We start from the raw sequence: 27,975 nt of genomic DNA, 5'->3' as shown, positions 1-27,975 counted from the left end.
CCAGGGTCAGGTAGAGAAAGATGATGAAAAAAAAAAAAAGAGATGCTCACTTGATGTGATAACCAGAAGCATGAAGTTAAGCTGCTGTTTTGGTTGCTCTAATATGTTGAGTAAGGGAATGACATGCTTCTCTGTTATACAGCAGTCTCTGTCTCTCTGCTGATTCCTTGGTGCTGTGCTATGCTGTGTGTGATGTGGTTGTGGGTGGCTGTGATCCAGGGCATTTGCTGGCAATTTGGTTCACCTCTTTGTGACATTGACGCAGCAGAGTAAGTTCCTTCTCCCATACCCTGCACAGTTTGCATATTTTTTGAAGAAAAGTGTCAGGGCAGACACCCCTCACAGATTTCCCACAAACCAAACCCAAACCCGTGGTTTCCATTGTGTCTCCTTGCACTGAGAAGGGAAAGGTAAAGGGTATGCAAAATATTTTTTCTCTACCTCCCTCTTCCACATTCTTATGTATAAACAGGGTCTCAGACCTAGAATATCTCTGGCCTGTCAGAACGGTGTCTCATTCTGCCAGCAAAGGCATTTAGAAACACCAGTGTCTCCGTCTGTCCTGGTTCCAGCCAGGACAGGGTTAATTTCTGCTGTAACCAGGAGGGGCCAGGGCCAGGACCTAGAGGTTAAGTCATGTTAATGCCACCTCATGTCATTTTCCGGGGACACGGCAGGAAAATGGCTTGCTTGCAGGCTGGGAGTTGGGCATTGATGGGCATTTCCACAGGGTGAGCGACAACTTTTGTTTTCTTGTATGCTCTGTCATTTGTATTATTGCTGTTGGTTTCTTATCTCATTGCTGTTTCCAGTAAATTGTTCTTCTCTCAGTCCATGATCTTTAACTTCTGCGTCTCCAGTTCTGCTCCTCAGCCACCCAAAGGGGAGGGAAAAGGGGATGGGGTAGTGTGTGAGTCATGTGTGGTCTGGAGTAGTTTCAGTGTGAACACAACGTTCCTAAACCATGACACCATTTTACCTTGTGCATCTTGCTTCTCTGCTTTATAGTTCCTAAATAGAACCTAAATTTCCCTTTAATTTACCTGTTCCCGAGTTTTCAAGTGTGTGATATCGATACATCTCAATGTGTGTGTTGGTACATCCCAGATCCCACGAAGCTGAAAGCCAACACAGGAAAGAGAATGGAAAGAAAGCAGACCCATGTACTTCTTGTTTAGAGTTTAAATCTATAATTATTAAGTAAATACCTTTAGAGGCTCTATCAGATGAATAAAATTCCAGCACGGAGCAAAATGAGCCTTGAAAACTTGGGAACGGGTAAGGTACAGGGAAATTTATGTGAGGTGGAGACAGCACAAGACAAGTAAGCTCTGGATCTTCCCGGCTGCTTACAATAGGGACCTTACTGGGAGAAGCAGCGGTTTTACACTGACAGAGGGCAGCTTTGAACTGGATATAGGGATGAAATTCTTTCCATGTGAAGGTGGCGAGGCACTGGGACAGCTTGTCCAGAGCAGCTGCAGCCGCCCCATCCCTAGCAGCGTTCAAGGCCATGTTGGACGGTGCGCTGAGCAGCCCGGCCTAGCGGCAGGTGTCCCTGCGCATGGCGGGGTCTGGACCGGGTGGTTTGTTAGGCGGCTGCGGGCCCGTGCCGCTCCGTGTCCCGGCGGCAGCCGGCGGGGCTGCGGGGGCCGGCGGGGCGGGCGGAACCCGCGCGCGGGGGAACGGTTGGCAGTGCGGCGTGTTGCCGGCCGGCGGCGGCGGCGGCCGCCTCCTCCTTCCTGCTGCCGGCGCGGGGGCGGCGGCGCTGTGGCGGCGGGGCCGGGGCATCGCGGGCCCGGGCGCCTCCTCCCCGCTCCGCAGCTTCCCATGGCCGGGAACTTCTGGCAGAGCTCTCACTAGTGGGTGCCGCGGCCGCGGGGCGCGAGGCACGGGTGCTGCGGGCCGCCGCCGCGCTCTGTCCATTCATTGCCGGCCCGGGCGGCGGGCACGGCGCTGAGGGGAGGCCCGGGGCGGGCGGCGGAGCGCGGGGCGGCCGGCGGGGCCTGCTCGCCGCGGCACCCGGCCGGGCTGGGGGGGCTCGGGCCCCGCTCGGGAAGCCTTTGGGCGCTCCGGGACAGGGGGCGCGTCCCGGTGTCGGTGGCCGCGCCACCCCGGGCTCCGGCGGCGGAGTGCGGGAGCTTGGGTCCCCGACACGCTTGTCCCCAGCGCTGGGGCAGCCGGGGCTCAGCTTGGTTGGACACTAGGAAGTGTGATTGATACGGGAACGGACTGCCCAGGGAGGCGGCGGAGTCACCGTCCCTGGAGGTGTTTAAGGAAAGATTAGACGTGGCACTCTGTGCCATGGTGCAGTTGACATGCTGGTGTTCGGTCATGGGTTGGACTCGATGATCTCAGAGGTCTTTTTCAACCTAATTGATTCTGTGATTCTGCCCTGGAAACACCTCATGCTGAGCACGTCAAGGTTTGGACGGTGCCCATAATGAAATGGATGCAACATAAACCTTGTTAGTGACTGTCAGGGTCTAAGATCTGTACAGCCAGCTCGGTTTGCTACTGGTAGAGGCTAATCTCAGGCCCCGTAATTCGTGTTTTGTTGTTTGGTTTTTGGGGTTTTGTTGGCTCTTTTACAGTTGTCTTACTTTCAAAAACCTTGAAGAGCAGTAGCTTGAGAAGATTGTTTGTGGCTTTGTTAAAGGCCACAAGCCCTTTTCCCCCGAGCTTTAATTCATAGCCTGTTTTTACAGGAAACGCTCAGTATAATGTTGATAAAGAATTGCTGAAATTATTTTCCATTCCTTTAGTTTACAATGGATTTTGGATAAACAAGATCTATTGAAAGAACGCCAGAAAGACTTGAAATTTCTGACCGAAGAAGAATATTGGAAGCTACAGATATTTTTTACTAATGGTAAAACTTCTTTTATTGCTACCATAAAATCTGTGCAATGTGTGCCATGTCTAAATGGAGATTTGAATTGCTTAGAGAATGTAATGTTTTCGTTGTGGTATTTCATATAGTTTCACAGCCTATTTTAACAAAGACGTGGAATATAAATAACATTATTATTTGTTAGTTGTGCTAACACTATTCTAGGAGACCTTACAGGCTAATTAGCCGCATATATAACATTTTAACCTATGATAGGTTGAGGCAGTAAATTTTCTTATTTTCAAAAGGTTCTTATCAGAACATAAAAGAAGGAGAAGCAAACAGAAACTGTTAAGCTACTGTATTCAAGGCTCAGTGTCAAGTATTAGTACTCAGCCTGGGCTTTAGATGGGTTCTTAGTGTGGGGTAAGTATTTTAGGTGATCTGTGCCGTCCTGTTAAATAACAGAGTTTGGAAACTTGTTATTTGCATTCTCTGAAACCTGCAACACACCCCGTGTTTTGTCTTCTGACTGATTTCCCAGTTACCAGGTGGCTCTCAAATTGCCTACAAGTTTCTGAGAGCTGTTGGCAGGCAGCCTGTTCTCCCAAAGAATTTGAGACTTGTATGTAAAGTTGTCTTAAGATTTACTTGATCTTGCAAAGCGTTTAGCTATCCATGTGAATGGTCACACCTGAATATATCAGATGACAAAGGCACTTAAAATTTTCTCTGTGCAATTGTTCAATATTTTAAAAAATCTCCTTATGCAAAGGATATTGCTAACTAGTTACTTGTTTGCAAGTTTATAAGCTGCTCTTTATATATTTTTTGCAGTAGTCTTTGGAAGTACAGAATGCTTATTTTTTTCAGCTGTCTGGACAGACTTGAGACAGAGAAGTGAAGTGACTTTCCCAGAGCCACTGGAAGATCTTATGTCAGTGCTGGAATGATATCTGTGAAAGATACTTATCCCAGCTTCTCTCTTAGCTTAGTTATTTTTGTAACAATTGCCTATGCTATAAACACGATCACTGTGGATACCTCTGTGTTATTGTTTATAGGACATCAGGACATCAAGCCAGCAATGTTTACCCATTTGATCCATTCCTGAAATTTCTTGAGGTTAAAACCAAAAGTGTCATAACTTCATAATACAAAAGAGACAAACGGAGGGTTATGGGTATTTCTAAAACTGTATTTCTATGCTAATTTTCACTAGTATTAGTTTGAACTGTGAAATATGCTTTTTAAATGTTTCACTTAATTGTTTTTGTTGGATAAACAAAGCTTTACTAGGTAAAGCAGTTAGTTTGCTAGTTTTGGTTTGTGATTCCCAGGGTCCTTTTCCTTGGCACTCCATGCCTCCCCTGAAGGAAGGCAGGTGAGTGACTGGGGGCAGCTGGAGAGCAGCTCTGCCACCGTCTCCCCTGTGCCTGTAGGAACACAGCCTGCTCTGCAGGAGAGTGGTGCTGGGCTGCCTCCCCCTCCAGCAAGGAGGGCAGGACAGTCAGGGCTGCTCTGTGCTCAGGCAGAGCTGGCTGTGTTCAGCCCTCAGTGTGTTGTAGCATCGCCTGCCTCTGAACAGAGACCCTGCTTTGGGTCCCCCCTTGTCTCCCATCTGCACTACCTGAGAGCAGATGAGGCTCGGCCACAGCATGTCACATTCAGTGTGTGTCAGCCCAGGAGATGGTTGTTCCCTAAAGCAATTAAAATCTGCATGGAGAGGGGCAATTTCCTGCTGCTTCTTCATTGGAAAACAAGTGCAGTAGATCACTAACTGATTGTATGGCTTCCTGCAGCTATGAAGAAAAGTAAAAAGATTATCTTCTAAAGTAGTTTGGAAAAATAAACTGATGTTGATTTCTCTATTTGGATCACCATACCTTAACTGGTTTTGGTTGAGAAGCGTATTAGTTCTTTTCCCTTTTTGGTTTTGGGCAGAAGCAGTAATGTTTCTGCTGGAGGCTACTCAAAATACTCAGATTTAAAACAACCTTTATTTAAAAAACCACAAACCACTGAAACCACTAACTTTGTAAACATACAGGAAAAAATGATCTTATAGTTTCTTTTCAAATATTAAAATAGTTACAAGCATTGGACTTTTTCCCAGGATATACAAGCTTCCATTTCATTAAGTCTCTCTAGGCTCTTGTCCATTTTTTTCTTCTAAACCACACTTGATTTTTCTCTGACAGCAGATGGCCTAACCATTCCTGAAAATCCCATGGGAGTATGAAACATATTTGGAGAATTCTGTTTAGCCTAATACTTGAATTTTTCTGATGCCCTAGTAGTAGGACAGCTTTTTAGCCCCATGGTCAAATTAAAGGCAAAAATTCTTTCCAACCTCCCAAGATATGCTGATTGAATGTTTTAATATTTGTACAGACATTGCATACTGGGTTTAACACCCTTTTCAGAAGTATTGCTTGTCGTGCTGTTGCTGTCAAACTAGTCCCAGTTTGACATTCTTCTCTAGAAAAAGAATGATATGACACAGGCAGGGATTTAGTGTTGCTCTGGGCCTTGCCACTGGGTGACAAATGTGTACCCTGGCCATTCGCAGGGGATACATGATAAAAGCATGATAAACACTGATATAAAAGCATGATAAAAAACTCTCTACTCAGTGTCTAAGTAGAGACTAAGAATTTAGTGATGACTGACTAGACAAACAGAATTGTTTGCTTTTACCATCAGTGGTGACTGTCTTGGTCTTGCTGTACGTATTTTAAACACCTACTTAAGTATATTTTAAAATACTCTTTTTGACATTTCTCATGAGGGAGGAAAAAAAGAAGAGGGATTCTTCACACAACTGAGCCGTGCTCACAATGATGGCAGCAAGGAAGTATGGGAAAAATAACAAGTAGCAACCTTATGTTTCACTGTGCCATTCTTTACATCCAATCTCTGCTCTTAATCCCAGCTTGATGCATCTAATTTGCTTGGCACCTTTCCTTTGCCTGGGAGGCCAAACAAGAGCTACCTGCACAGATGACACCAGGGTTGTTTCTTGGCCAACTGGCAGAGGACCACTGTGATGGAGCAGCTGACTGCATCCTCTGGTCTCCGACCCCCTCTCCCTAGACTAAATATGTCATTTTTTTAACACCTGCTGCCTCTGCCAAATTAAATGACCATGTTTGTGTTGGCAGCTTTACTTGTTTGAAAAAAAACCCATCCATTTTGTGTGGCACTGAAGAGCTGAGGATTTATATTTCCTGTGTCTGAATTTGTTTTGCTCTAAAATGGAATACCTGAGCTTTACCCTTCTGAGATTTGTGTTGTCATCTTCTTAAAGGTCATACTCACTTTGTACACAATGAAGTCAAGGTACCTTTTCCTTTTTGAAGGTGTCCCCAAGCTTCAGGAGGCAGCGGTTCTTCACCTGCAGGTCTGTAGGTTTACAGCAGCGTGTTGTCTCTCTAGAGCAACTGAACTGAGGGAGAAGACTGTGGTGCTGCTCCTTAGAATCCCCAGCACTAGCCATGTTTTGAGACCCTTTGCTATTTGGTGTCAAATTGTTTAAAAAAACTCAACTCAAGCTTTTGTTCATTTTTTTTTAAGTTATCCAGGCTTTAGGTGAACATCTTAAATTAAGACAACAAGTTATTGCCACTGCTACAGTCTACTTCAAGAGATTCTATGCCAGGTAGGACTGTTTACTATGATGGGTACAAGAATAAAACATTTGCTAGGCACATTTTGGTAGCCCTTTAAAAATGCAGTTCTGTATTAAAAACAGTGCCACTTTTGTTTTCTGGATGGTGTAAAGCTTTTATGCTTTAATAAAGTTAACTTAAGCTTTGCTTTTTCAAAAGGAAGTGTGGTGCTCTTAATAGATTAATCGTTCTACATGTATGAAACAACATATTATAATTTTGTTGTAACGTTTCAGATATTCCCTAAAAAGTATAGATCCAGTATTAATGGCTCCCACGTGTGTGTTTTTGGCATCCAAAGTAGAGGTATGAAGTATTACAATTTCTTAATGTAACATTATGTGATGTATGAGAGAAAGAAAACGTTTAGGACTTTAAATTTTTTGTCTTTCTTCTTGCTTTGGGGGTTGAAACCTTCTCCTTTTTGCATATATTTCTATAGCATTTAAAAAAAGGAGACAGAGAAGGCCTTCAAAATTTGTCTGAATTGCTGACTTTGAAGTGCCTCTGAAAACTGAAAAAAGTATTTTAAATGGCTCTTTCATTGTGACACAGTGTTTACATATTTACATACACTGTACCTTAAATTGTGTATATCTTAATCAGTGTCTCCTTTCTGGTGTGTTTCTCCTTATTTATGTTTACTCAAACTTTAAAACGTAATTGGAACTTTTTTCCTAATTATCTTGTTCTGTTTCATATAGCAAGGGATCCTCAGAGTTTACCACACTTTCATTACTTGAATTAAAAGTATGTTGTAGCTCATGTGCTGTCCTTGAGAAATTAACATAAGGAACTGATCCATTAGGGATTGTGGTAAGAGGGCTCTGTGCCTCCACCAATGGTACTCCCCTTTGATTGTGGCCAAGAGTTAGCATCAGCTGGGTGCTGCTGTTAGTCCTCTGTAGTGCAGCAAGTTTCACAGCTCTTTGAGAAGTGTCTGTGTAATGGAAAAATGTCAAACTGGCCAATCTATGATATGTCAGCACTAAGGAATTTTACAGAAGGAACGGAAATACTTTATGGATGATAGAGATAGACCTATGAAACTAGTGGTGACATGTGATACTGTTGTCTGTACAAGTACTGTGACACTTTTCGGTGTTTGGAAGACATCAAGGAAAAGAGAGTGAGTGTTGGAGAGGCTGCTTTTTTATCAACCTGTTAAATAAGCCTTTAAGCAGGCACAGACATAGAGCGTATATACATAGATGTACCTTAAATTAGAAGCCTGTGTAGCTTTCCTTCCTTTACTAGTCTTTGTAAAGCTTCTGCAGCTTTAGAGGGCAGCACTATTGATTCAGCTATGGACTTCCCTGAAAGAACACCGTATACAGAAAACTTTCAGATTGCTGACTGTCTCAGCAAGGAGCTAAGACTTCACAAAAACATAACTTAAAAAGGTAGTTAATGGCAGGTTTCTAAAGACAGTTTTCTCTCCAAATGGGATAAGGAAAAAAAATTAACCTTCTTGAAGCCCTCTTGTCTATTTTATATAAAGAATGTTAGTCAGCTGAGCTTTTGTGGCTTTAGTACTTTTTGTAAATCTTTACTGCTCCTCACAAACAACCAAGCAACTAATCAATGAAATAACTTCTGGTAAAGAGTTTAATCCTATTGACCTTAAGAAAAAAAACGGGGTGGGGGAGAAAAACAAATACTACAACAGTGTAAAAAGAAGCCCAGTTTAGTAAGAAGGCAGTATTTTAATTTGATAACTGTGTGTATGGTGTTTCAGGTGGTTCACTTCATTTACCGTTCTTTTTCTTCAGGAATTTGGTGTTGTTTCAAATACAAGGTTGATTTCTGCTGCTACTTCTGTATGTAAGTATCGGTAATTTGCGTTTCACTCTAGTTAGGTATCTCTGTAGGGAGATCAGTTGGTTTCTTTGCTTTTTTTAAAAGTAGCTTTCCATCAAATCATGGAGAACAATAAGAGCCAGTTAAAACCATTCAGAATAAATAGCTTTTGCTGCCAAATACAGAGACAGAAGGGTCCTTTCTGTATTAGTTTTGGTTGATTATGGTTGGAACTTATGCCAGGCATAGGTGAAAACAAAGTCATAAAATAAAACTGTAAACAACCTCGAGTATTTAATTGAATTCTGAACTAGTCGGAGATAGAATTGGAAATTTATGGCTTTGTCTGTTTATTAAAATGTATGGCTCTGTGGAAGTACCTGTTTTAAGAATTTCTGGTAGGCTGTATACCTTCAAATTTTTAAAATTCTTTTTCCTCCATCATAAAATTAGTCTTTGCACATTATATTTATTTCTAAAGATACATTTTATAACATGTTGTTCACAATAAATTCAATACAATTACACTGTAGTTACTTAATTCTCTATCTTTCCCACTTGCCTTGTATTTCCCAGTTCATGTAACTTACATCTCATCCGTCAAACTCTTGAAGTGATGTCTTCCTCAGCTGAATGCTGTTATCTGACCCAGAAGGTCCAGCTGCTCTCAATGGGCAATTCCTGGCTGTGCTTTTCCAAATGTAGGTCAGCGCTTTCAGAATCCCTCATTGCCGTTAGGGGACAGGTGACTGGCTGCATCTGTAGCCTCCACATGCGGAGAGTGTATCAGTCCATGGGGCTGGCTGAGTGACAGTTCTGCCACCAGGAACTGAAACACATCTGCAGTGCCAGCATGACCAAGACCAGTATTGGATTTAACACTGAGAGTTGCTATTTTTACAATCAGAAGCATCATTGTGTGGAAGTTTTGATGCATCAGTGAGAAGGTTAGATGGATTTTGGTAAATATGTGGCAGCTGATTTTACTTGGACGTCTAGTTCCTAGCTGTGCTGTTCCTCAAAATCCCAGTCTCAGGATCCTATAGAAGATTTTCCCCAGAGCTCTTCTTCAGGCCTAGAAGTCCTGTCAGCCCTGATAAATGCTGTGCATTTCATGGAACTGGGGGCAAAAAGCAACAGGCTTTCTCCAAGATTTTTTTCTTCTATTCTACCTGGTCTTCCTTTCCCAGCGCTGCTTCAGTAGCAAACAACAGTTTTTGGGAGGTCTTAGTACCAAAGGCAAGAAAAGATGAGACAAGACAAGTAAAAGCAAAAACAAGCTAACAAAAGGGGTGACTAATGTACTAGCGGCTGGTTTAAGAGGTTTGCTTGTTTTTAGCTAGGTAGCAACATGAAGTTAATAACATTTGCTTCCTTTGTAAGGAAGATAATTTTAGCCTGATTTTCAACAACCTCTTCAAAAGATTTTTCCTCTGTTAACACATTGTTGTGGTTTAGGGTAAATTTGGGAGGAAACTTTTAAATGAGGTTCTTTTGGAAAGTAAACTTAAATAAACTTAAGTAAGCTTAAACTTTAGCTGGTTTGGGAAAAGAGCTTTTTTTTGGAGAAAAGTGGAAAAAACTACTTATTTAATAAACAAAGCGCTTACAAGTATAAAGAATGAATAATATGAAGTACTAAAAATAATAATAATAATAAAAATACAAGCATCGTAAAGTCACCCTAGGACACACATCTTACTAAGACAACAGCTCCTTGTAGTGGTTGTGTCTGCAGCTTTCTTTATGGGAAAAGTGCTTTTTCTCCCCATCTTCATTCTCAAAAGGCTAATTTTTTTTACTGTATACCTCTTCAGTTTGCATACAGTTTGAGAAACTCTTTTATTAATTCACCCTTTTCTTGAAATAATTATAATTTCCGACCAGTCTTGGTGTCTTACAACAAATTTTCTAGCAAAGTTCACCATAGGTCTTAAATGGTGAATTCTTTGGTCCAGAGGACTGATGCTGTCTTTTCTTTGAGGTAAATGTCATACTGATTTTCTGGAAGTAATATTGATGGTATCATTTAATAATATACTGTCTGTCATTAATGTAAGGAATATTGTCCATTTCCAGGATGTTAAATGTTACCTGTTTTCCTTGGAGAACAAGGACTTAAAATAGACTTTTTAAAACATTTTTACTTGTACAAATCTCAAATCCACATCTTCAAGTGTTCTTGGTTTTCTTTGTTCAGCATTCTAACATGAAATCACTCTGTTTTTGTGTATTAACATGCTTCTTATCAGTGCACTAACTGTACTCATTCTCCTTGTAAAATACACAAGGATTTATTAAATATCTCTATTGGAGATGATTATTACATGATGGACCTGCAAGAAGTCTGCCTGAGCTCCCTTACCCTGCCCTTGGGGACTTGCTTTTCTGAGACTTCATTAGTTCTCTTAAAATCTTACGTGTTGAAGGCTCAAACCTATGTAAAACGTCCCGTGTGAAAATTCTATTTGGATTTAGTGTTGGAACTGAGATCCTGAACATCAGTGGCTGGAGAGCTCTGTGAATGATAACTTGTGGGAAGTTAGGTATCCCTGAGCTAGTTGGTGGTTAATCAGAAGACTTAATAGTCCACAAAGCAGCAGTCAAAAATGTCTGGCTGAGTATCTGTGCAAATCAAGGTTTCAAGTGTATTTCTCTTTCCTTTTCAGGATCTTAAATCTTGTAACTTTTCTCTTTGAAATACAAACCTTTTGTACTGAAAGCCACAAACTGAAAGTTGTGCTGCCAGACAGATTTGAAGGGCTATATACAGATGAATGAATAAAAATGGAAAGAAATATTAGTTACATTTTTAACATACTTTTTCTGTTTACTGTAGTGAAAACTAGGTTTTCATATGCCTTTCCAAAGGAGTTTCCTTATAGGATGAACCATGTAAGTATGCTATTTGAAATACAACTTGATCAAATAAATTAATGATTGTTAGCACAAAATTCTTTCTTTTAAATTCTGAGAAAGAAATATTTTCATACTCATATGTCAGGGTCGGTCATGAGTAGTTTTGTACAGAATATTGATAAAGATACTTTTAAAAATAATTAAAATCTTACATAACCACCTTTTCCTAAATTGTTGGCAGGAAAGACAAGTGGTAGGGTGACTGAAATGGTAGTTTTTCTATAGCTTGATGAGAAAAGAGATTTAGGTTTTTTGAATATTCTTGGTTACAAATACATGGCTCCAGGGAAAGTAAATGGCCTTTGCACCTGGAATGCTTCCAAGCTTGCAGACATGAACAGTTGGCTTACAGAAAGCAGTTTTATTTTTGCCTGTAAAATTTAATGGATCTTGAAAAATCGTTTTTAATTAGTACTTAAAATTTAAATTTACCAGTGGTTTTCAAGGTATTCTCAGTGACAGTACTGAGAAGTTTCATAGTTTTTCTTAAAACAGTTTTTGACCCGTGTTGTAGAATTTTGAAAGCTAAACATCTAAATAGTTTTAGATTGGCTGTAACAAATATCCTTTTTTTCTTGGTTTGTTTTTCACCTGAATGATATATCGGAATATAAAATACCTAAGGCCTCGTAATAAAACTGCACTGCTATTTTACAGAGAAAGGCAAATAGAAATACATTTAGGAGTGCTGCGTAGCCAAAGTAGTCCAGTCTTTTCCTTGATTTCACCAATACATCACCTTCTTTATGGAGACTGAGAGCTGATTTAATTGCTGCAATTGGGCAGAATATTTCATCTGAGATTAGATCTGAAAATGTTTGGAAAGCCTATTTGACAAGTTAGTGGACTGATGAAGATTCTCTAATTCTACAAAATAACTTCTTTATTGCTGTGAAGTTTTCATGCACTGGGAACAATTTGCTGCTACCAAATGTTGAAACAAATCAGACAAGTGCTGCCAATGAAGCAGTCTTTCACAGCAAACTTGATGCAGAATATTTAAATTCATTGTTATTGTGACTGGAGTTAAGTTATAGTAGTGATAAGGCAATAGCCAATAATAGTTTTATTTTTGTTTGGTTTTGTAGCTTCAGAAAAAATGCATTTAGAAGGGTCGGAAATAGTTGTTGAGAATTTCTGTGCATTTGTGGTGTTAAATTGTGTGTCAGTTAATTCTTTCTGCTGCCTGAGACATGCTGCTGATTAACTGTGATTTTGCTTCTTTACAGATACTAGAATGTGAATTCTATCTCTTAGAATTAATGGTAGGTTGGGTTTTTTGGCGGAAGTGCTTCTGTTTTTGTGAGAGAGATAACTGTATCTAAGTCCTGATGCAGAGATGGGGATGTCAGTGTCCTTTTTTCCCTAGATGGAATGGCCAGTCATGACCATAAAGAGTTGTATTTCTTTCTACGCCCTCTTCTTTTTGCCTGGAAGAATCTGGAGCTACACATATATGTTCTAGCAGAAGGTGTGGGTACTAACCCATTCAGGCTAGCCTAATAATTACAGTAATCTAGGAAGTGAGATGTGGGTTTGAATCCTGTCAGGAAGAAACCAAATTCAGGCCTCCCATTTTCTGTGGTGGTACTGTAACTATCAGGCTGTTGAAGGAAAGGAACACAGTGGGACATTTTCTTCCAGACCCTTTCAAAGAAAGGAGCCGTATCTGATTTTTATAGGAGTGGCTGTCCCATTACTGTGTTTGCTTGGGTAGCTGAGAGGAGGCAACCCAGGCCTTCTTAGGCAGCTTGGGAAAAGTGGTGCCTAATTTCTGCAGATGGCTTGGACTTTAGTACTGCTGTACCACAGTAGTTCTGCTCAAGTGCAGAGAAAAGGAGAGAAAAAGCAGGGAGCAGGTCAGTGAGTTTGACAGCAGATGAGAGAATATGTTTTGGGAACTGAACACAGAGGAGATCAGATTAAAGTTTTTTTTTTTTCTACCTACGAGTTGTTTTAATACAGTTTTTAGATTGCTGTTTAGATTTAGTGCTTGACACCTCTGCTATACATGGCAGTAACTCTTGAGTTTTGTATACAGGAGTTTTAGCACAAGCAATTGCATTTACAAGAAGTTATGTTTTGGGGATTCACTTATTTTTCCAGTATGCTATGCAATATATAGTGTGTGCAGTAACAGTGTGTCACTTAAGTGTTCAGCACATGTAACTTAATGCGGCTTTTCCCTGTAGTATCCACACAGTCGGCTGCTTTTAGCAAGAGGATTATTGCTTCTTGTTTATCTGGACCTGAAATGAGGGGATTTGAGAGCAGAGGAATTTTTTTTCCTTTCTTTTCAAACCAGCATCAATTATTTTGGCATGCTCCCCATGTATGGTATTTAGTAGCAGACTGTTTTCTGGCAGCGTTTTGTATTTCCAAGTGGGAATTACGGGTTTGTAAGCAAATGAGGTTTCAGTGTGCTGCAGATGTGACTTTCTGTGTCTCTTAGGGGAAGGACATTGACAGACTGGCAACTGTGGTGTGTAATGGTATTCTAGAGAGAGCACTGCCCTCATTAGAGCAGGGCTAGGTGTTAGAATGCTACTTAAAAAAATAATCAGTAATTGACTTATAAACCAAATGTTTTAATGCAAACTGACAACGTGATCTGCATTGTAATTTAACTTCTGTCCTGATGACATTTTTCCTAGGACTGCTGTTTGATAGTATATCATCCGTATAGACCTTTGCTCCAATATGTGCAAGATATGGGCCAAGAAGACATGCTGCTACCTCTGGCATGGTAATGAAGACAATGGAAATAGTTCCTTCTTTCATCAAGAAAGCAAGTGTTTAAGAGTTATGCTTCAAAGGTGGTTAAGCTTTTGCTGAACCAAGCAGGCTTAGCCATATTTGAATACAAAGGGTGCCCTAGTTAACCTGTGCAGGTATATGTTCCTGGCTTAGCTTATTCTGTCTTTAACCCTGTAATGATTTTACTTTGCAGTGGTCTAATTTTTATTTTTTAAGACTAGCTCTAATTGCACAGTTTTAACGTTACTGAATGGTGACTGTGAGTAGAGGAAATTTCTTTCTGTCAACATTGTCATTTTGTTGTAGCATCTCATAGGAGGTAGAAGCAATAGATTGGTTTTTTTAGCTGTGTTAGCAGAACTCCTATTCTTCAACTGTTTCCAACTCAGAATGACAGTAGAAATACTATTTTATGCAAGCCCTTACTTATTTGTGAAACAGATAATTATTTGATGGTATACATGCGCATCCACTGCAGAAAGAGATTTATGTACTAAAAGAATATTTCCAGGTAAATATTCTGCTGTGACTACATGGGAAAAAAAAGAAAGGCGCTAAGAGATTTTTACAAGGGAAAAGATCTCTTTCCTTGATGTTTTGCCCTGCAGCCTCATTGCTTTGACCGTCTGGAAAACTGACAAAATATTTGTAAACCAACAGCAGTTTTTGAAGGAATATAGTCTAAAGGTGAATAGGAAGATACTTACAAGTTCTTTTTTGCACAGGAGGATAGTGAATGACACATATAGAACTGATCTTTGTCTGCTGTACCCTCCTTTCATGATAGCTCTAGGTAAGTAACAAGTAATATCTCCTGTCATGTTTTACTGGATGTATTCTGTGCACTATCCCATCACAAGCATTCCTCAGAGTGCCCTCGTAAGTTGCTTCAGGTTGTGTTTCATACAGCACTGACACTGTAGCCTTGCAGCTTAAAAAGCCTTAAAGAAAAGTCAGATAATTAATCCAGAGTTTTCTCTGTTGAACTGTATAGGGTTTATAAAAAATTGAATATTTCTAACTGTATTGTGAGTGTATCTTTGTTCAATATCCATGTCACCTGATCTTTGCAGCTTGCCTACATGTGGCCTGTGTTGTCCAGCAGAAGGATGCAAGGCAATGGTTTGCTGAGCTGTCTGTTGATATGGAAAAGGTACTCTGTTTTTGATTCCCACCACTTGTTATGGACTGACCAGAAATGGTAGTCGTGGTTGTCTTACACATTGACGATACTGATTTGAACTTAAAATTCAGTGATCTTGTTAGATGCTGTTCCAGTTAGGCAGATTTCTTTGGAAGGTAGACAATGTCAGGCTATTTGGTTATCACTCTACTCTGGTTTTCAAGAGAAAACCATTGCATAACAAAAGCATTGCTGGTATTGCCATTTTCCAGACAGCAGTATAAATCCGGTATCTTTTACATTGTTTGCCAGAAAAAGAATTCCCAGCATCTTTCCAACACACAAGATTGCCAGCACAAGTTTGACTTTTAAGTTCAAGTGCGTGTGATTTTCTGATTCACTTTTCAGCATCATGCCAGCACACCATTTTCATTTTCTCCCTATGCATGTGCAGAGTACAGCACAGTGTAGAACATTTTTTGACACTTTCGGGATGCCCAGCACTGTGACTTCAATCAGTGCTAAACAGGACACCAAGATCATTCAGCTGAGTTCCCTGCTAATGCAAATTCCGTGTCAAATAATCCCCTTCATTAATTTATTGTGGTTCAGGATGCAGTTGTCCTTATTCTAACAATGTTCTTCATCCTCACTAGTTTCTTTTACTTTTTAGGTTGACTTCTTTAACCTTTATTTAGCTCCAGCAAGCAAATCGAAGTCGTACTCATATTCCTTATCGCACTGTTTCACTTAGCACATATTTTTTTCAGACTTTTTTTGATACTGAGTGTCTGGAATTAAATAGCCTGTTATGATTGAGATGTACCATTTCCCTCTGTGCCCTTGGTATTGCCCTTTATCCCACTGATGTTACGGCATTGGCATTGTGTTCATATTCCAGGATTTGTCTTGAAATTTAAACACAATGTGGATGGTCTCGACACAATGCTGTGTCGAGAGCTCTGTGAATTATACTGTCATACATTTAAAGGCAGGGTGATAATAAACTGGCAGCAAAGGAGAACCAACCTAAATTTAGTAGATAAAATTACCATAAGCTTGATACTGAATATCTTTGAATGTTTACATGTATTGGTCGTTGTGTCAGTGATAAAGCCTAAGCTTGATTTTTTTACATGAACACCATGGACTTCACCAACTGACTTTTGTTTTGAGGACAAAATATGTCACCCTGGCACTTAATCAAAGTTTATGTATTAAAAAGAAGAAAGAAGTCTACTTTATTAATTTAGAGAATGATGAAACATATTATTAATGAAATATTCTCCAGCTTTTATGTAAAATATCGCACTAGAAATTTAATAGGAATTTAAGGTAGATAGATTCCAAACTGGTGTGGAATGCTTATGCTTCCACAAACAGAGTATGAAGTATCAGCAATTCTTATTATATGTATATAAGAATATAAGAAGTATTTTAAAACTTCTTGTCTCTGTTTCTTGGAAGGAAAGAGTTCACATGAATGTTTTGTGGGTTTGGGCTTTTGTTTTCCCACACTGTGCCCCTAATATGTATAGCACATTTATGTTCATCAATTGCTGTATTGATAATGCATGATCATATAGCTGCAGTCATGCTGCCCAAGTCTGTATTTTCCCAGGAGCTTAGTTATAAGCTGTGACAGTAGTTACAAATGAAGGAATAAATAAATAGGTATTTAGTTTGCAGGGGAAGAGAAGCAGTAAATACAGTTGAAAGGGAAAGTATTCTGTTCAGGCTTCAATTCACAATAAAATAAAAAAACTAATTAAATGCTGTTTTTTGCGACCAGATTTAGTGTGAGACAGCTCTGATTATAATATGAAAATTCTGTTGTTTAGTTTCAGTTTGGGGCCTGTTTAGTTAATTGGACACTCAAACGGGCTGTGACAAAGATTAAATCCACTATCGTGTCTGACTTTGGGATCTCTTTTCTTTCTAATACAGATTTTAGAAATAATCAGGGTTATTCTGAAGCTGTATGAGCAGTGGAAGAACTTTGATGAGAGGAAAGAGATGGCTACTATTCTTAGTAAAATGCCTAAACCAAAACCACCTCCAAACAGGTACAGTAATTCCTCATTAACCTTTCCTATGGAAAAACTAGACTATAGTTTTAAGAATGTGTAAATGCTTTATTCAAGGTATAGTGTGTGTTTTTACAGTGCAGATGTTTCTGATACGAAAGCAGCCTGATTGTTCAGGAGCTAGTGGGAAGCATGACATTCATTATCTTATGGAGAGTGTTAATGTGATTAGAATGTGATCGATACAGCTCAGCAAATGTAAGGAACCCTGGTGTGAGGCTCCATGGCTGGGCCAGAGTCAATGGAACTGGGCCTGCTTGATGTCGTATTTAATTACTGTGATTAAATATCACTGCTGGGGATCTGCACATGCAAATTCCTGTGCACATGCTGATGTAATGTGAACGTTGCAATGTTGACTTCAGAAGTAGATTCAGCAGGCAGCTTCAATATATGGGCATATATTGAAATTATTATTCACATAAATATGGTGAAGTTATTTATGCATGCTGAGAATAACATTTGCCATTTTTTTAACCTGAGCAGAATATTTTGACCTATTTATGTATATGTTGAAGTATTTTCTTTCAAAAGGTTTTTATTACTTTCGGAATATTGTAGCTTTTAATTAAAAGAAAGGATAAAAATGTAATGTGATGTTTCTTATTGTATGTTTTTGTTTTCTTCAACAGTGAAGGAGAACAGGGTCCAAATGGTAGCCAGAACTCTAGTTATAGCCAATCTTAAGGCATTCCAAAGAATTTCTTTATGGACCACTTTGACTCAAGACATCCTGGGATATATCCTGTGTTCACGAAATGGACAGAAGGTTTTAGTAACATCTTTGACAAAGAACTCGAAGAATAAATAGCTTGTTTGTGTCAAGCATTTTGAAAGCTTTTTCTCTAAAACTACATCATTTTCTCTGACGCTGGAGCAAGTGTGCTAAGATTTTTCAGTGTAAGGCATCAAACTTTAAACCAAGCTGCAAAAGATTAACATTTTTCACTCAAAACAAATAGTTCATTATTGGTTTTATTTGTGTTGAAGTGAACTATTTTTAGAGCGACAGTAACCCGAGGCCTAAGTGTAACTGTATTAATGACTTGTGTTGTCTTCATTTTGTTTGTGACTGAAGGAAGATAGTGCGCTCTATGTCGAGTCTATCCATTACCTTCAGTTTTGTTGATTTTAAAAAAAAAAAGAAATACAGATTCTGCAACAAGTAACACACAGTCCTTCAGAAACAAATGCCTAGAAAAGCCTGTAAAAATTATTGTTACAGTTTTAATAAAAGCTGCAGGAAGGAAAGTCAGTTTCTATTTTGGAGTTTAAAAAAGCTGTATTCCTTGTAGATCTACTTGGTTGTTTCTGCCATGATACATAGTAGCCCAGCTTACCAGAGAAGTGCAATATGTATAGTGATTCTGCAGTTTTCTGAAACATTTCAAGTGTTAGCAATTAAGACAACCCAACATACAAGGATTTTTTTTTTCAAATAAATGTACTGTATGGTACAATCGGAATATTTCACAATCAAGTACAAATCTGGATATTATTGCTATTTTTTATGGTGGATTTTTTTTTTGTAGAAAAGATATACACTGTTAGTCTGCCTTCACTGTTAGTGTGAATTTGTGTGGTTCATTAGAGAGTTTATTTAAGAGAATCAAGTGTTTGGTGAGCTTCATACTGGCTAATTTTAATTGGGATGTTAGGGGCAACTCTAGGATAACTGAAAAGGGATTCCTTGGTTAACTTTGTGCTGGAGAAAATGAGATTTCTTCAAACTGAAGGCCATATCCTGCGCTCCTTACTCAGGCAGATATCCCACTGAAGACAGGACTTGGTCTTAATTGATTTTTTTGATTTTTTAGACAACTTTGTTTCTAATTAAGTTCTGTACAACTTTATTTTGAATGATAACGCCAACTTGCCCAAGTATAAACGTTGAATGATAAAGTTCAGTAACATTGTGTTCTTTTATTTGTTTCTGATTTGGTTTTGGGTTTTTGTGTGGGGTTGGTTTTTTTTATTTTGTGTGGTTTTTGGGGATTTTTTTTTTTTGGTTTTGTTTTTTTCTTGAAACAACACATTTCACTGCTCTGAAATACTGGAGGGAGATGGTTGAAAACATGTGCTCTGTGATGTGTCTTGGTTCAAAAAGCTGGCCCCTTAAAAAAATCCCACCTTTTTTTGCAAATACCTGTCTTTATAATTGGCTGGTCATTCAGTGAAATATAACTGAAGTATTTTTGTATGTAGCCCATTAGGCTACTAGCATTTATTTCTGTTCAGGTTATTTCCAGAAACCATTATGTGAACTAGCCCCAAACACTTCGGTGAGGTAGGAAAAAATATACATTTTGGTCTTTGCTACTTGGTTGCCATTTGATCCATACCTTTTATAGACACTTGATTGATGAAGTGGAATTTGGCTATTTTGCTTTAATTTCTTGAAGTCTAAAATGTGCTATTTGTAATGTGGACTTGGGGAATAGAAATAAATCAAAGCAACTTTACCTCTTGTTTTGTGGAGTTCTTAAACAGTCTTCTCACATATACCACATAATCTGCCAAGAAAGTTCATGTTTTGGAATTGGGGAATTAATAAAGAATTCTGGTTGGAGTGATTAAATATTTTCTTGCTGCTGAAGAGTCTTTGCACGCTTTCCTTCACACCTAAAAAAGCACAGTGGGACCTAAATCTCTGAGCTAAAATGTCTGGCACTTCTTGATGGTACCTAGGAGTTAAGGCATTTCTCTACTGGGAAGATGAGGCTAATTTTATCAGCTTTGATTCCAATAAAAACAGTGAAAGGCAATAAAATGCAGTCAAAAGAGCTGGATTCAGTGAAGACAGTTTTAAAAATACGTAATTTTGAACAACAGGAAGTGGAATATAATGTGAATTCAACAGTCTTGCTACTAACCAGGCAGAAAAAAAATCTAGCACCATTCTTGTGCTTCACTTCAAAGGAGAGGTACATAAAAATGTGGTATCTCATTGAAAGAGAGGTAGCTGAAAGTCTTCACAGATTATATGGCAACAGGTGACTGAAGTATCAAAACAAACACAAGCCATCTCTGCCAAAAAGACTTAAGGAAAAATGCCAAAGGGCGGAAACTGGATCAGACAAATTACTTAACTCAAACCCTATCATTTGGAAAGCAAATTAGAAAGGATCATCTAGTTTGGCAAACTGCAAATAGTTTGAGAAACATCTTGCAAAAAACTACCAAGATTAATAAAAAAGGAAAATAAAAGAGATACACAGTAATTTTCCAATTATAAAAAAAAAAGAATAACCCACAACTCTTCAGAAAAGACAGCAGGAGTCTAGAAAAATCACGAGTGGTGTAAAAACTCATGGGTGACAACTGCTCACTTCTGACAGAAGCCAGAGCAGCTGATGAAAAGAATACATGGCAAATTGGGAAGCAACAAAAGGAAATATTTCTCACCACTGCTGTGTCTGATTAGGGTTTCTGCTGAAAATATACAAATACCCAAAGATACTAAGACATGCAAAGCCTGAAGCACTCTGAGTTGTAAATGAGAATAATCTGGAGATTGTATCACTACACACTAGTCCTGTTTTATGCTCTTCCTCAGATGATCATTGCCAGTTGTTGCCTAACACAAAATAATGGGCTAGTTAGATCTTGGTGTAACACAGAATAACTTGTTTTTGTGGTTATGTAGTTCTAGGTGTTGCCAACAAACGTTAATGTAGCTACGAAAGGAAGCATTGGCTGCTCATGACTAAGTACTGACTTAGTTGATCAGATTGCTTTGATTTGTTCATTTGTATGCTGAAGTTTGGTGTCTTGATCAATACAGCCATGTATAATGATGAATTATACATTTACCTAAATATTTTCAGTGGCTCTGAAATCCTCTACACAGTCTGACCTTAATGATCTTCAAAAGGCATCATTAGTCCTGGTGAGGCCTGGCACAACACAGCCAGCAGTGGGATTCTGTTGTCCCCCTGACGCCTTGATACTAGAATTTTTGCTGTTTGACTATTCTAAACAAACTACTCGACACAAGTATTTGAGAAATAATAATTTTATTTGTCCTATCATCATTCGTTTCAATAGTCATAAACTACATCATACAAAAAAGTAAACATAATCTGCACTTAGGTTCTCTTCACATGCATTCACCAAAACCATAACCCAAAGTAAAGGTTGAAAGGTTGAGCAAATTTCATGTCTTCTGTTTGTGTTGTAGTCTTTGGGTATAATTTAAACCAAGGAGTTGATATGCATGGCTATTTGAAGGTGAGTGTCCATTTACACAGGAAGCCAGCAGTGAGCTTTATTATGGAAGTGGAATGCATGCAGTTTGCTAAAACCTGCAAACCATCCTGAATCCTTGAGGCGGGGTAAGGGCTGAGGCTGTCATCTTCATTTCTTTTCTGGAGGTTCATGTTTTATCCAGTCATCAAAGCCACCAGCATACTGCTGAACTCTAAAAATATGCAGAAGATACCTTTCTCAAGAAGAGTCCTTCTAAATATTGTCTCCTAAGAGGACACAGTAAAAAAAACTGAAACCAAAAGTAAAAAAACACCTAAAACCAAAACCCACCAAACAAAAAAACTCTACAAAAATCAAAACCACAGAAATTCTCTGCAACCATATACACTTGCACCTAGCTTCAATGAGCCAGATGGACACTCCTTTTACTCTAATACTACCTGCTTCCATGCAGTGAGTTCTGTAAATTTTCTTCCAAATGACAATGCTGGAGTTCAAACATGAAGCAAGAAATAGCAGCTGGATCAATGAAACAGTTGCCAGTTCTTTTTTAGAAGAGTGAGAATAGACTCACACGGCTATTTATTATGTCTAATACTTCAGCTGTCACCAAAGAAACCCAGCACACTGATCTTACTTCATTGCAAGCCTACATGTTCTATAGGTCTGACATCAACCAGTGCAAAAGTAAACTCTGTAAAACAAAAATCCACTATGCAAAACAATATAGAATCCTACAATTAGACAGCATGAAAAACAGGTAATGCAGGATATTTTTCCCTTTGAAACAAGAACATGCTTCCATACTTTTGACTAGAATTAATATGGATGTTCCAGTTCCTGAATTGCAGTTCAGTGGAAACATAAGCAAATAACCAATGCCTTAAATATTATCTGCAGTCTTCAAGACAGCAAAGCACCTTCCAAAGATAGGTTTAACAATTCTGCAAACCATATGCTACATTTCATTCTATAATTGTTTTGTTACCTATTGCCTTCACTGCTATACTCCTGGCAAATAATCCAAAACTTTACAGGAAGTGAAGGCATAATTTGTCAACAGTGAACTGTGCAGGGAGAACTGCAATTCAACAAAAGGGTGTGGTTTCTTAAAATATTTAAGACTGTACTAACAAAGCAAGCAGTTCTCCCCCTTTCCAATTTTCCTGCATCCCAGGACTAGTGCTTATGAAGCTGCATAAGGAATGAGAATCTCAGCAAGGGAGCCCTAAGAGGCAGAAGGACCCTTCAGTGGCAAGCGTGGTCTTGCAGCAGTTTGTGTCACCAGCGGCCCATGTGCAGAGCCTGCTGAGGGGTTGTGTCAGAGGGTGGTACACCTCACTTTGCTGCAACACCCAGTGGCAGCCTTCAAGGTTCAGGGGAGACAAGAGGAAGTATTTAGCTCAAATACCAATTGAATTGTTCATATTACACACAAATTTTCACCTTTGCCCCCAACGTGAGTATGTGTTCTAGCATTAATCCCATCCTTAAAAACGAAGTCATACCTGCTGAAACCCAAGGACATGGCAAAACCAAGTGCTTGTTTACTTCTTGTTCCTGCCAAACAGGAGAAAACCACAGGGTCTGACTTGGATGGCATTTTTTGATTATACCGCTCCTTGAACTCCGTTGGGTCCATTTGTAGAGCTTCCATTAATTCACCCACTGGGAAATACAGAAAACAAGCTATTCTTTATTCTCCATCCACAGACAGGTTTACATTGCAAGACTTCCAATCCCTCTGGAGGCAAAGTTCAGCCTCATTACATGCCAGCAGCTTTCTAGCACCTCGAGTGCCTCTTTGCTCAGTCACCACCATTGACCATTCCGGCCGGGAGGAGGAACACGAACACCAGCCGCCCGCACATGGCAGCGCTGACAACTTACGCGGTATGTTGATGGAGTCCGGGATTTTTCCAAACCTGTCGATCTCCCACCTCTCCCGCACGTCAATGTGAAGGACGTCGGCCTTCTTCAGGTCTTTGAGCTGCTGGTAGGAGACGCTGGGCTCCGCGGCGGCGCCGAGGCCGCGGCGGGTGGGGCCCGGCGGGGAGGCACGGCGGCTCAGCCGGGCCGCGGCACCACACGGGGCCGTCCCCGGGCGCCGGCCGAGCTCGCCCCCGCCCGCCCCGGACAGACCCATCCCCGCCCGCTCACCGGGGGCTGCCGCCCGGCTCCGGCCGCCGCCCGCCGCCCGCAGGGCCCGCGCCGCCCGCCACCAGCCGCCGAGCCCCATCCCGGCCCGGCCGGCGGGGAGCGCACACCGCCCTCCCCACAGGGGCGGGGCTCGGAGCCCGGGCGGCCGCCGGCCGGCGCGGGGGGAGCGGGGAGCGCTGCCGGGGGTGACCCTGCCGGGACCGGAGGCTGCCCCGACACACAGACACCGCCTCCGCTTTCGGAACGTCCGGCAGTCACCCTGCATCGCCCGGGCAGGGTAAATCCCACCAGCCAACCCAAACTGTTGAGACGCCTGAAAGGCTGGGAGACGAAACAGAAATGAGGAATTTTGATGCCAAATCAAATTTAAACACCCTCAGCCTCTGAGTGCTACGCAGAGGAGAAAAGGTGATTTTAGCACTGGCCTGCACCACTTTCACCACTGTCACTGTCCCCTTACAGCCACAGGAGATGTGGTCCAGGCACCGATCTCCTCTCTGGTGACCACTGAACAGATGCAAAGGAATGGCTTGAAGCTGCATCACAGGAGGTTAAATATTAAGAAAACCTTCACTCAGAGGGTGGTCAGACACTGGAACAACCTCCTCAAAGAAGTGGTCATGGCCTCAGACCCACCAGACTTCAAGAAGTATTTGGACAATACTCTGAGGCACATGGTGATTCTTGTGTCTGTACTGTGCACAGTGAGAGTTTGACTCGAACTTTGTATGTCCCGTCTAGCTCAGGATATTCTGATTCGATGATCCCTGGTTTCAGTTTGAATACTTCAGTTTTGAACCAAAACCCTAATTTTGAAAGCTGTCAGTCTTCTAGCTACAAGGACTAATGGCCAAGACAAACGTGAGTGGAGAAATAACGGTTCTTCTGTTCCATGCATTGTAGATTAGTATTCCATATTTACTGCATACTTTTGTAGATATGTTACATACCAGCAATTCTAGTCTTTAAAAGCAGGCATGCTTGATCTTTTCATAAAAGATGCATTTTGAGAAGGTTGCTGAATCTTTACTCATGAGAGTTTTCCTTCTCATAATAAGAACAAAATATTTCTTGGTACTGTAAAGTGTGACAAATTGAACTTGGCACATATAACTGGTTCACTAGCTGCCCTTCTGCCAGCCTCTCCATATGGCCTCCTTGACAAGCATTTGCAAATTGTCTGTCTGAAGCAGTATATCTATATATAAATTGAGGATTAGCGCATTTTCCTTTTCCCACAAGATAAGGATAGAATACACTACTTCTAGAAATTATCTTTTGAAGTATAATTTACTGTATATTTTATTTGTAGTAAAATAATGACCATGATCTCCACTTATTGCATGTATCACCAATCGCTAATCATAAAGCGATTAATATGAGGCACCAGAGCACTTGTCATATGAAATGCATATTCACAGGAAGAAGCATTTTTATGGTTTTGATTTGACCCCGGATCATACTATGTACAAAAAGAGAGAAGACGCTAGCTTGTTTGCTGAAATAGGAAGCATTCACTAGCCATCTAGTGAAAGACTGAGAATTTGAGGTCAGAACAGATCAAGCTTAGCAAACTCCCGCAAGCTTAGTGAAAAGGTGTGAAGCAGCACATTCAATTCTCGTTTTGTCTTCATGGCTGCAGTCAACTCCTCCTCAGCAGCCTGCTTCATTTCACTTCTGGGACTCTCTATTTCACCTCTTCTTCACTTGACTTTCCAGTTCTGTACAACCTCCCACACTCAAACCCAGTGGCACACAACCCAGTTTCCAGTAGCTCCTCCCTCGAGTGCTGGACATCCTTGTCTCTGCCTGCCCTCGGTGGGGATATGCACATTCGATGCTGTTCTCCTTCCAGTCCCTGCCACGGTGGCTGCTTGGAAAATCCACGCAGGGCCCAGACCCTGCTGCATAATCTCTGGGCACGACTGTCCACAGCCCTGCGCGCTGGCAAACCTCCACTTAGCGCGCTGCCCACGGGCACAAACCCAGCGCGGCACCTCCACCTCTTTCGGCAAAATTCAGAAGTGAAGGTCACCCCCACCCTTTGCCCTGAGTTTGCAGGGTGCCCCGCAGCCAGACCTGTCGCTACCTGTTGCCTCTCAGCGGGCCCCGGTGCGCTCCCGGGCGGCCCCGCTACCCCACCGCCCTTCCCACCCGGGAGACGCGCTGCGCCCGGGAACCAGCGCCGATCCCGCGGCCACCCGTGCGCTGCGCCGGGCTCCGCGCGGAGCCGCCCGCGCTGGGGCGGGGAGCGGCGCGGCGGGGCCGGGGGCGGGGCGGAGCGGAGCTTCCTCCGCCGCTTCCTGCCGCCGCCGCGCCCGCCGCCGCCCGCCGCTCCGTGAGTGCGGGGCGCGGGGAGGGGGCGGGCGGCACAGCGCGGGGGGCGCCGGGGCCGGCCTGCGCAGCCGAGGGGGGACGCGGAGCCGCGGCCGCGGGCGGAGGGCCGGGCCGATCGGCACCGCCGTGGCGGCGTCGGGCCCGCGGCCTGCGGAGCCGCGTCCCGCGGGGCGCCGGGCGGGCGCGGGGCGCGGGCCGGGGGCGGCGGGAGGGAGCTCTGCCCCGCCGCGGCCCCGGGCTGCGCGGGCGGCCCCTGTCTGCTGCCGGCGGCGCCCGCGGCAGCGCTGTGCGGTGCTTCTCCCGCCGGGCTGGCGGCCGAGTGCGGCTCGTGTTCGCTCGCCGGCGACGAGCTGCCGGTGGCGGTCTCCCGCTGTCGGTGTGGAGCGGGTTAGCCCTGCCGAGACAGGAGAGCGGCAGCGGCGGGCCGTCTCCGTGAGCCGCAGCGCGTCTCTCGGTGTGTTAGATTGAGGGCAGCCGGTAGCAGCGCCCGTGGCCGGTTGAGCGCACGGCCCGGTCCCTCACGCCCGGCTCCCGCTGCCCGCGCTGCGTGCTCCGGCCTGCGCCTGCCGCCGCCGCGGCCTGGAGTGCGGTGCTCGGCGGGCCGCGCCCGGGAGTAGGGGACAGCCTGGTGCCGCTCCTCGCGGTTGGCTTGAGACGTGATATTCTAGACCCATAGCTGCAAGTCTCCACGGTTTACTTACTGTTGGGATTCTCTGCTTTGATTCCTGTTTGGCTTTTTTTCCCTTTTCTTTCTTTCTTTGGCTGTCGTCTTCTTCACTTTAAGTTTTTGTCCTGCCCTTGCTATAGCTGGGTTGCTACTTTCACTATTAAACAAGATGTGCATATCAGCATATTAAGCATAGGTGCAGTAGAATGAAGACATCAAGAACATAGAAGCAGATGGCAATGGCTGCAGGTGTAGCGCTGTATTCTAGTTACATGTCATCTTTAACTACAAGCATTTCCCAATTCCATTAAATAATCCTCTCATACAACCATAAGGAACAGACTTGTTTTTAAAGGATTCTTTCTGCTCTTGTTTTCTAGCCTTTAAAACAGAAACATAGTAAGGGCACGAGCATGTGCAAGCTTGAAGCAGATGATGCCTTTGTGAAATTGTTCTCGCGTTTACTACACTTGTAAATATTTTGTCATATTTCTTCATGAAATATTGAAGAACTGGTGCTCTGTAACTTTATTTCTGTGAGATTCACAGAACTGCAGCTAGTGTCTCAGGGGTTCTGTTTTGAGCATCAGCTGTAGATCGAGGACAAGTTGTTCCGCTTCAGACATGCCATCAAAGCTAACTGGGGCAGTCTGTGTGGAGGAAGAAAATGGAATTATATTTTCTGTTCTTGATGGCAAGACTTAGACTTTCAAAGAGTTTAAAGTAGTAGTAACTTACTGTTTTATCTGTTCTACTCTCACTGATTAACTATCTCCCACAACACCCTTCCAGAATAGATGGGAAGTAATGGGCAGCCATTGTCTTCCTTTGTGTTCTCGAACTCACCCCTTGAGGCAGAGGTACAGCAGGAGTCTTAGCTTAAAATATTGTCTTGTGTGGGTTTCAGCCTTCTGAAACACACACATGTTGCAGCCACAGTCCCTTTTTTATTCCTTTGAATTCACAGAATTAGCATTTCTCTAAAGTTCATGCTTTGCTCATGTTCCGCTTTATTTTCTGTTACAATGTCTTGGGCTGCTTTTTCCCCAGCTTTTGGCCACATGGTTATCCTGACAAGGTACTGTGAGTTCACTAGTTACTTTCCAGCTCTTTCAGTCCTTATGCCCTCAGATTTTCTGTGGTGATGGTACAGTAAGGTTGGTGTTTGTATCATGGGAGTGCACAGTCTGTCATCTGACTGCCTTTTCATGTACAAAGTTTTCCCTTGCCAGCCAACCTCAGTAGTTATAACCTATGGCTCTTTTAATGGTACTTAGATGTTTTGCGTTTTAAAGGATGAATTTTCTGGAAAGACCTATGTTGGACCACATATGCATCTACCCAGATATTTTTCCCTTTTGGTAGGTTATAAAAAAACCCTAAACATTTAATGTGGGATAGAGGACATAAAA

General features: G+C 41.9%; 3 protein-coding genes across 6 annotated transcripts in view; 2 read left to right on the top strand and 1 right to left on the bottom strand.

The window, feature by feature from the left end:
* Positions 1-1,761: 1,761 nt before the first annotated feature.
* On the top strand, positions 1,762-19,652 carry CCNC (cyclin C). 2 transcript variants are annotated; one of them, XM_066315181.1, is made up of 12 exons: positions 1,762-1,862; positions 2,766-2,872; positions 6,410-6,494; positions 6,741-6,810; positions 8,277-8,328; positions 11,144-11,199; positions 12,453-12,488; positions 13,878-13,969; positions 14,706-14,773; positions 15,054-15,133; positions 17,051-17,169; positions 17,823-19,652. In XM_066315181.1, the coding sequence occupies exons 1-12, from the start codon at positions 1,831-1,833 to the stop codon at positions 17,875-17,877; spliced, it is 852 nt and encodes a 283-aa protein (XP_066171278.1). In that variant the 5' UTR covers positions 1,762-1,830; the 3' UTR covers positions 17,878-19,652. The 2 variants fall into 2 exon arrangements, with proteins under 2 accessions (XP_066171278.1, XP_066171279.1); XM_066315182.1 differs by lacking the exons at positions 1,762-1,862; positions 6,410-6,494 and having other exon boundaries at positions 2,788-2,872.
* A 1,537-nt stretch (positions 19,653-21,189) lies between these two features.
* TSTD3 (thiosulfate sulfurtransferase like domain containing 3) lies at positions 21,190-23,639 on the bottom strand. Of its 2 annotated transcripts, none has more exons than XM_066315180.1 (3): positions 23,290-23,639; positions 22,908-23,067; positions 21,190-21,665 (listed from the first exon to the last, which is right to left on the bottom strand). In XM_066315180.1, exons 1-3 carry the CDS (start codon positions 23,636-23,638, stop codon positions 21,611-21,613), a joined length of 564 nt encoding a protein of 187 aa, XP_066171277.1. In that variant the 5' UTR covers position 23,639; the 3' UTR covers positions 21,190-21,610. The 2 variants fall into 2 exon arrangements, with proteins under 2 accessions (XP_066171277.1, XP_066171275.1); XM_066315178.1 differs by having other exon boundaries at positions 21,190-21,610.
* Positions 23,640-25,822: 2,183 nt separating this feature from the next.
* Positions 25,823-27,975, top strand: part of USP45 (ubiquitin specific peptidase 45) — a 49,806-nt gene continuing 47,653 nt past the window's right edge. The window contains exon 1 of one of the 2 annotated variants that reach the window (XM_066315171.1): positions 25,823-25,897. The gene's annotated coding sequence lies outside the window, so the exon portion shown is untranslated. The remainder of the gene's footprint in view (positions 25,898-27,975) is intronic. The other variant, XM_066315172.1, reaches the window with a different exon arrangement.

Source organism: Sylvia atricapilla, chromosome 3, assembly GCF_009819655.1.
Source record: "Sylvia atricapilla isolate bSylAtr1 chromosome 3, bSylAtr1.pri, whole genome shotgun sequence".
NCBI classification, from domain to species: Eukaryota; Metazoa; Chordata; class Aves; order Passeriformes; family Sylviidae; genus Sylvia; species Sylvia atricapilla.
This window is presented reverse-complemented; position numbering and strand designations above follow the sequence as displayed.

Coding starts and splice junctions, on each gene's coding strand:
- CCNC (XM_066315181.1), top strand. CDS start 1,831: ATGGCCGGGAACTTCTGGCAGAGCTCTCACTA. Junction 13,970..14,705: donor ATGCTGCTACCTCTGGCATG/GTAATGAAGACA, acceptor TTTTTTGCACAG/GAGGATAGTGAATGACACAT. Junction 15,134..17,050: donor TGTCTGTTGATATGGAAAAG/GTACTCTGTTTT, acceptor TTTCTAATACAG/ATTTTAGAAATAATCAGGGT.
- TSTD3 (XM_066315178.1), bottom strand. CDS start 23,638: ATGGGGCTCGGCGGCTGGTGGCGGGCGGCGCGGGCCCTGCGGGCGGCG. Junction 23,068..23,289: donor GGACTCCATCAACATACCGC/GTAAGTTGTCAG, acceptor TGTATTTCCCAG/TGGGTGAATTAATGGAAGCT. Junction 21,611..22,907: donor ATGTCCTTGGGTTTCAGCAG/GTATGACTTCGT, acceptor GCATATTTTTAG/AGTTCAGCAGTATGCTGGTG.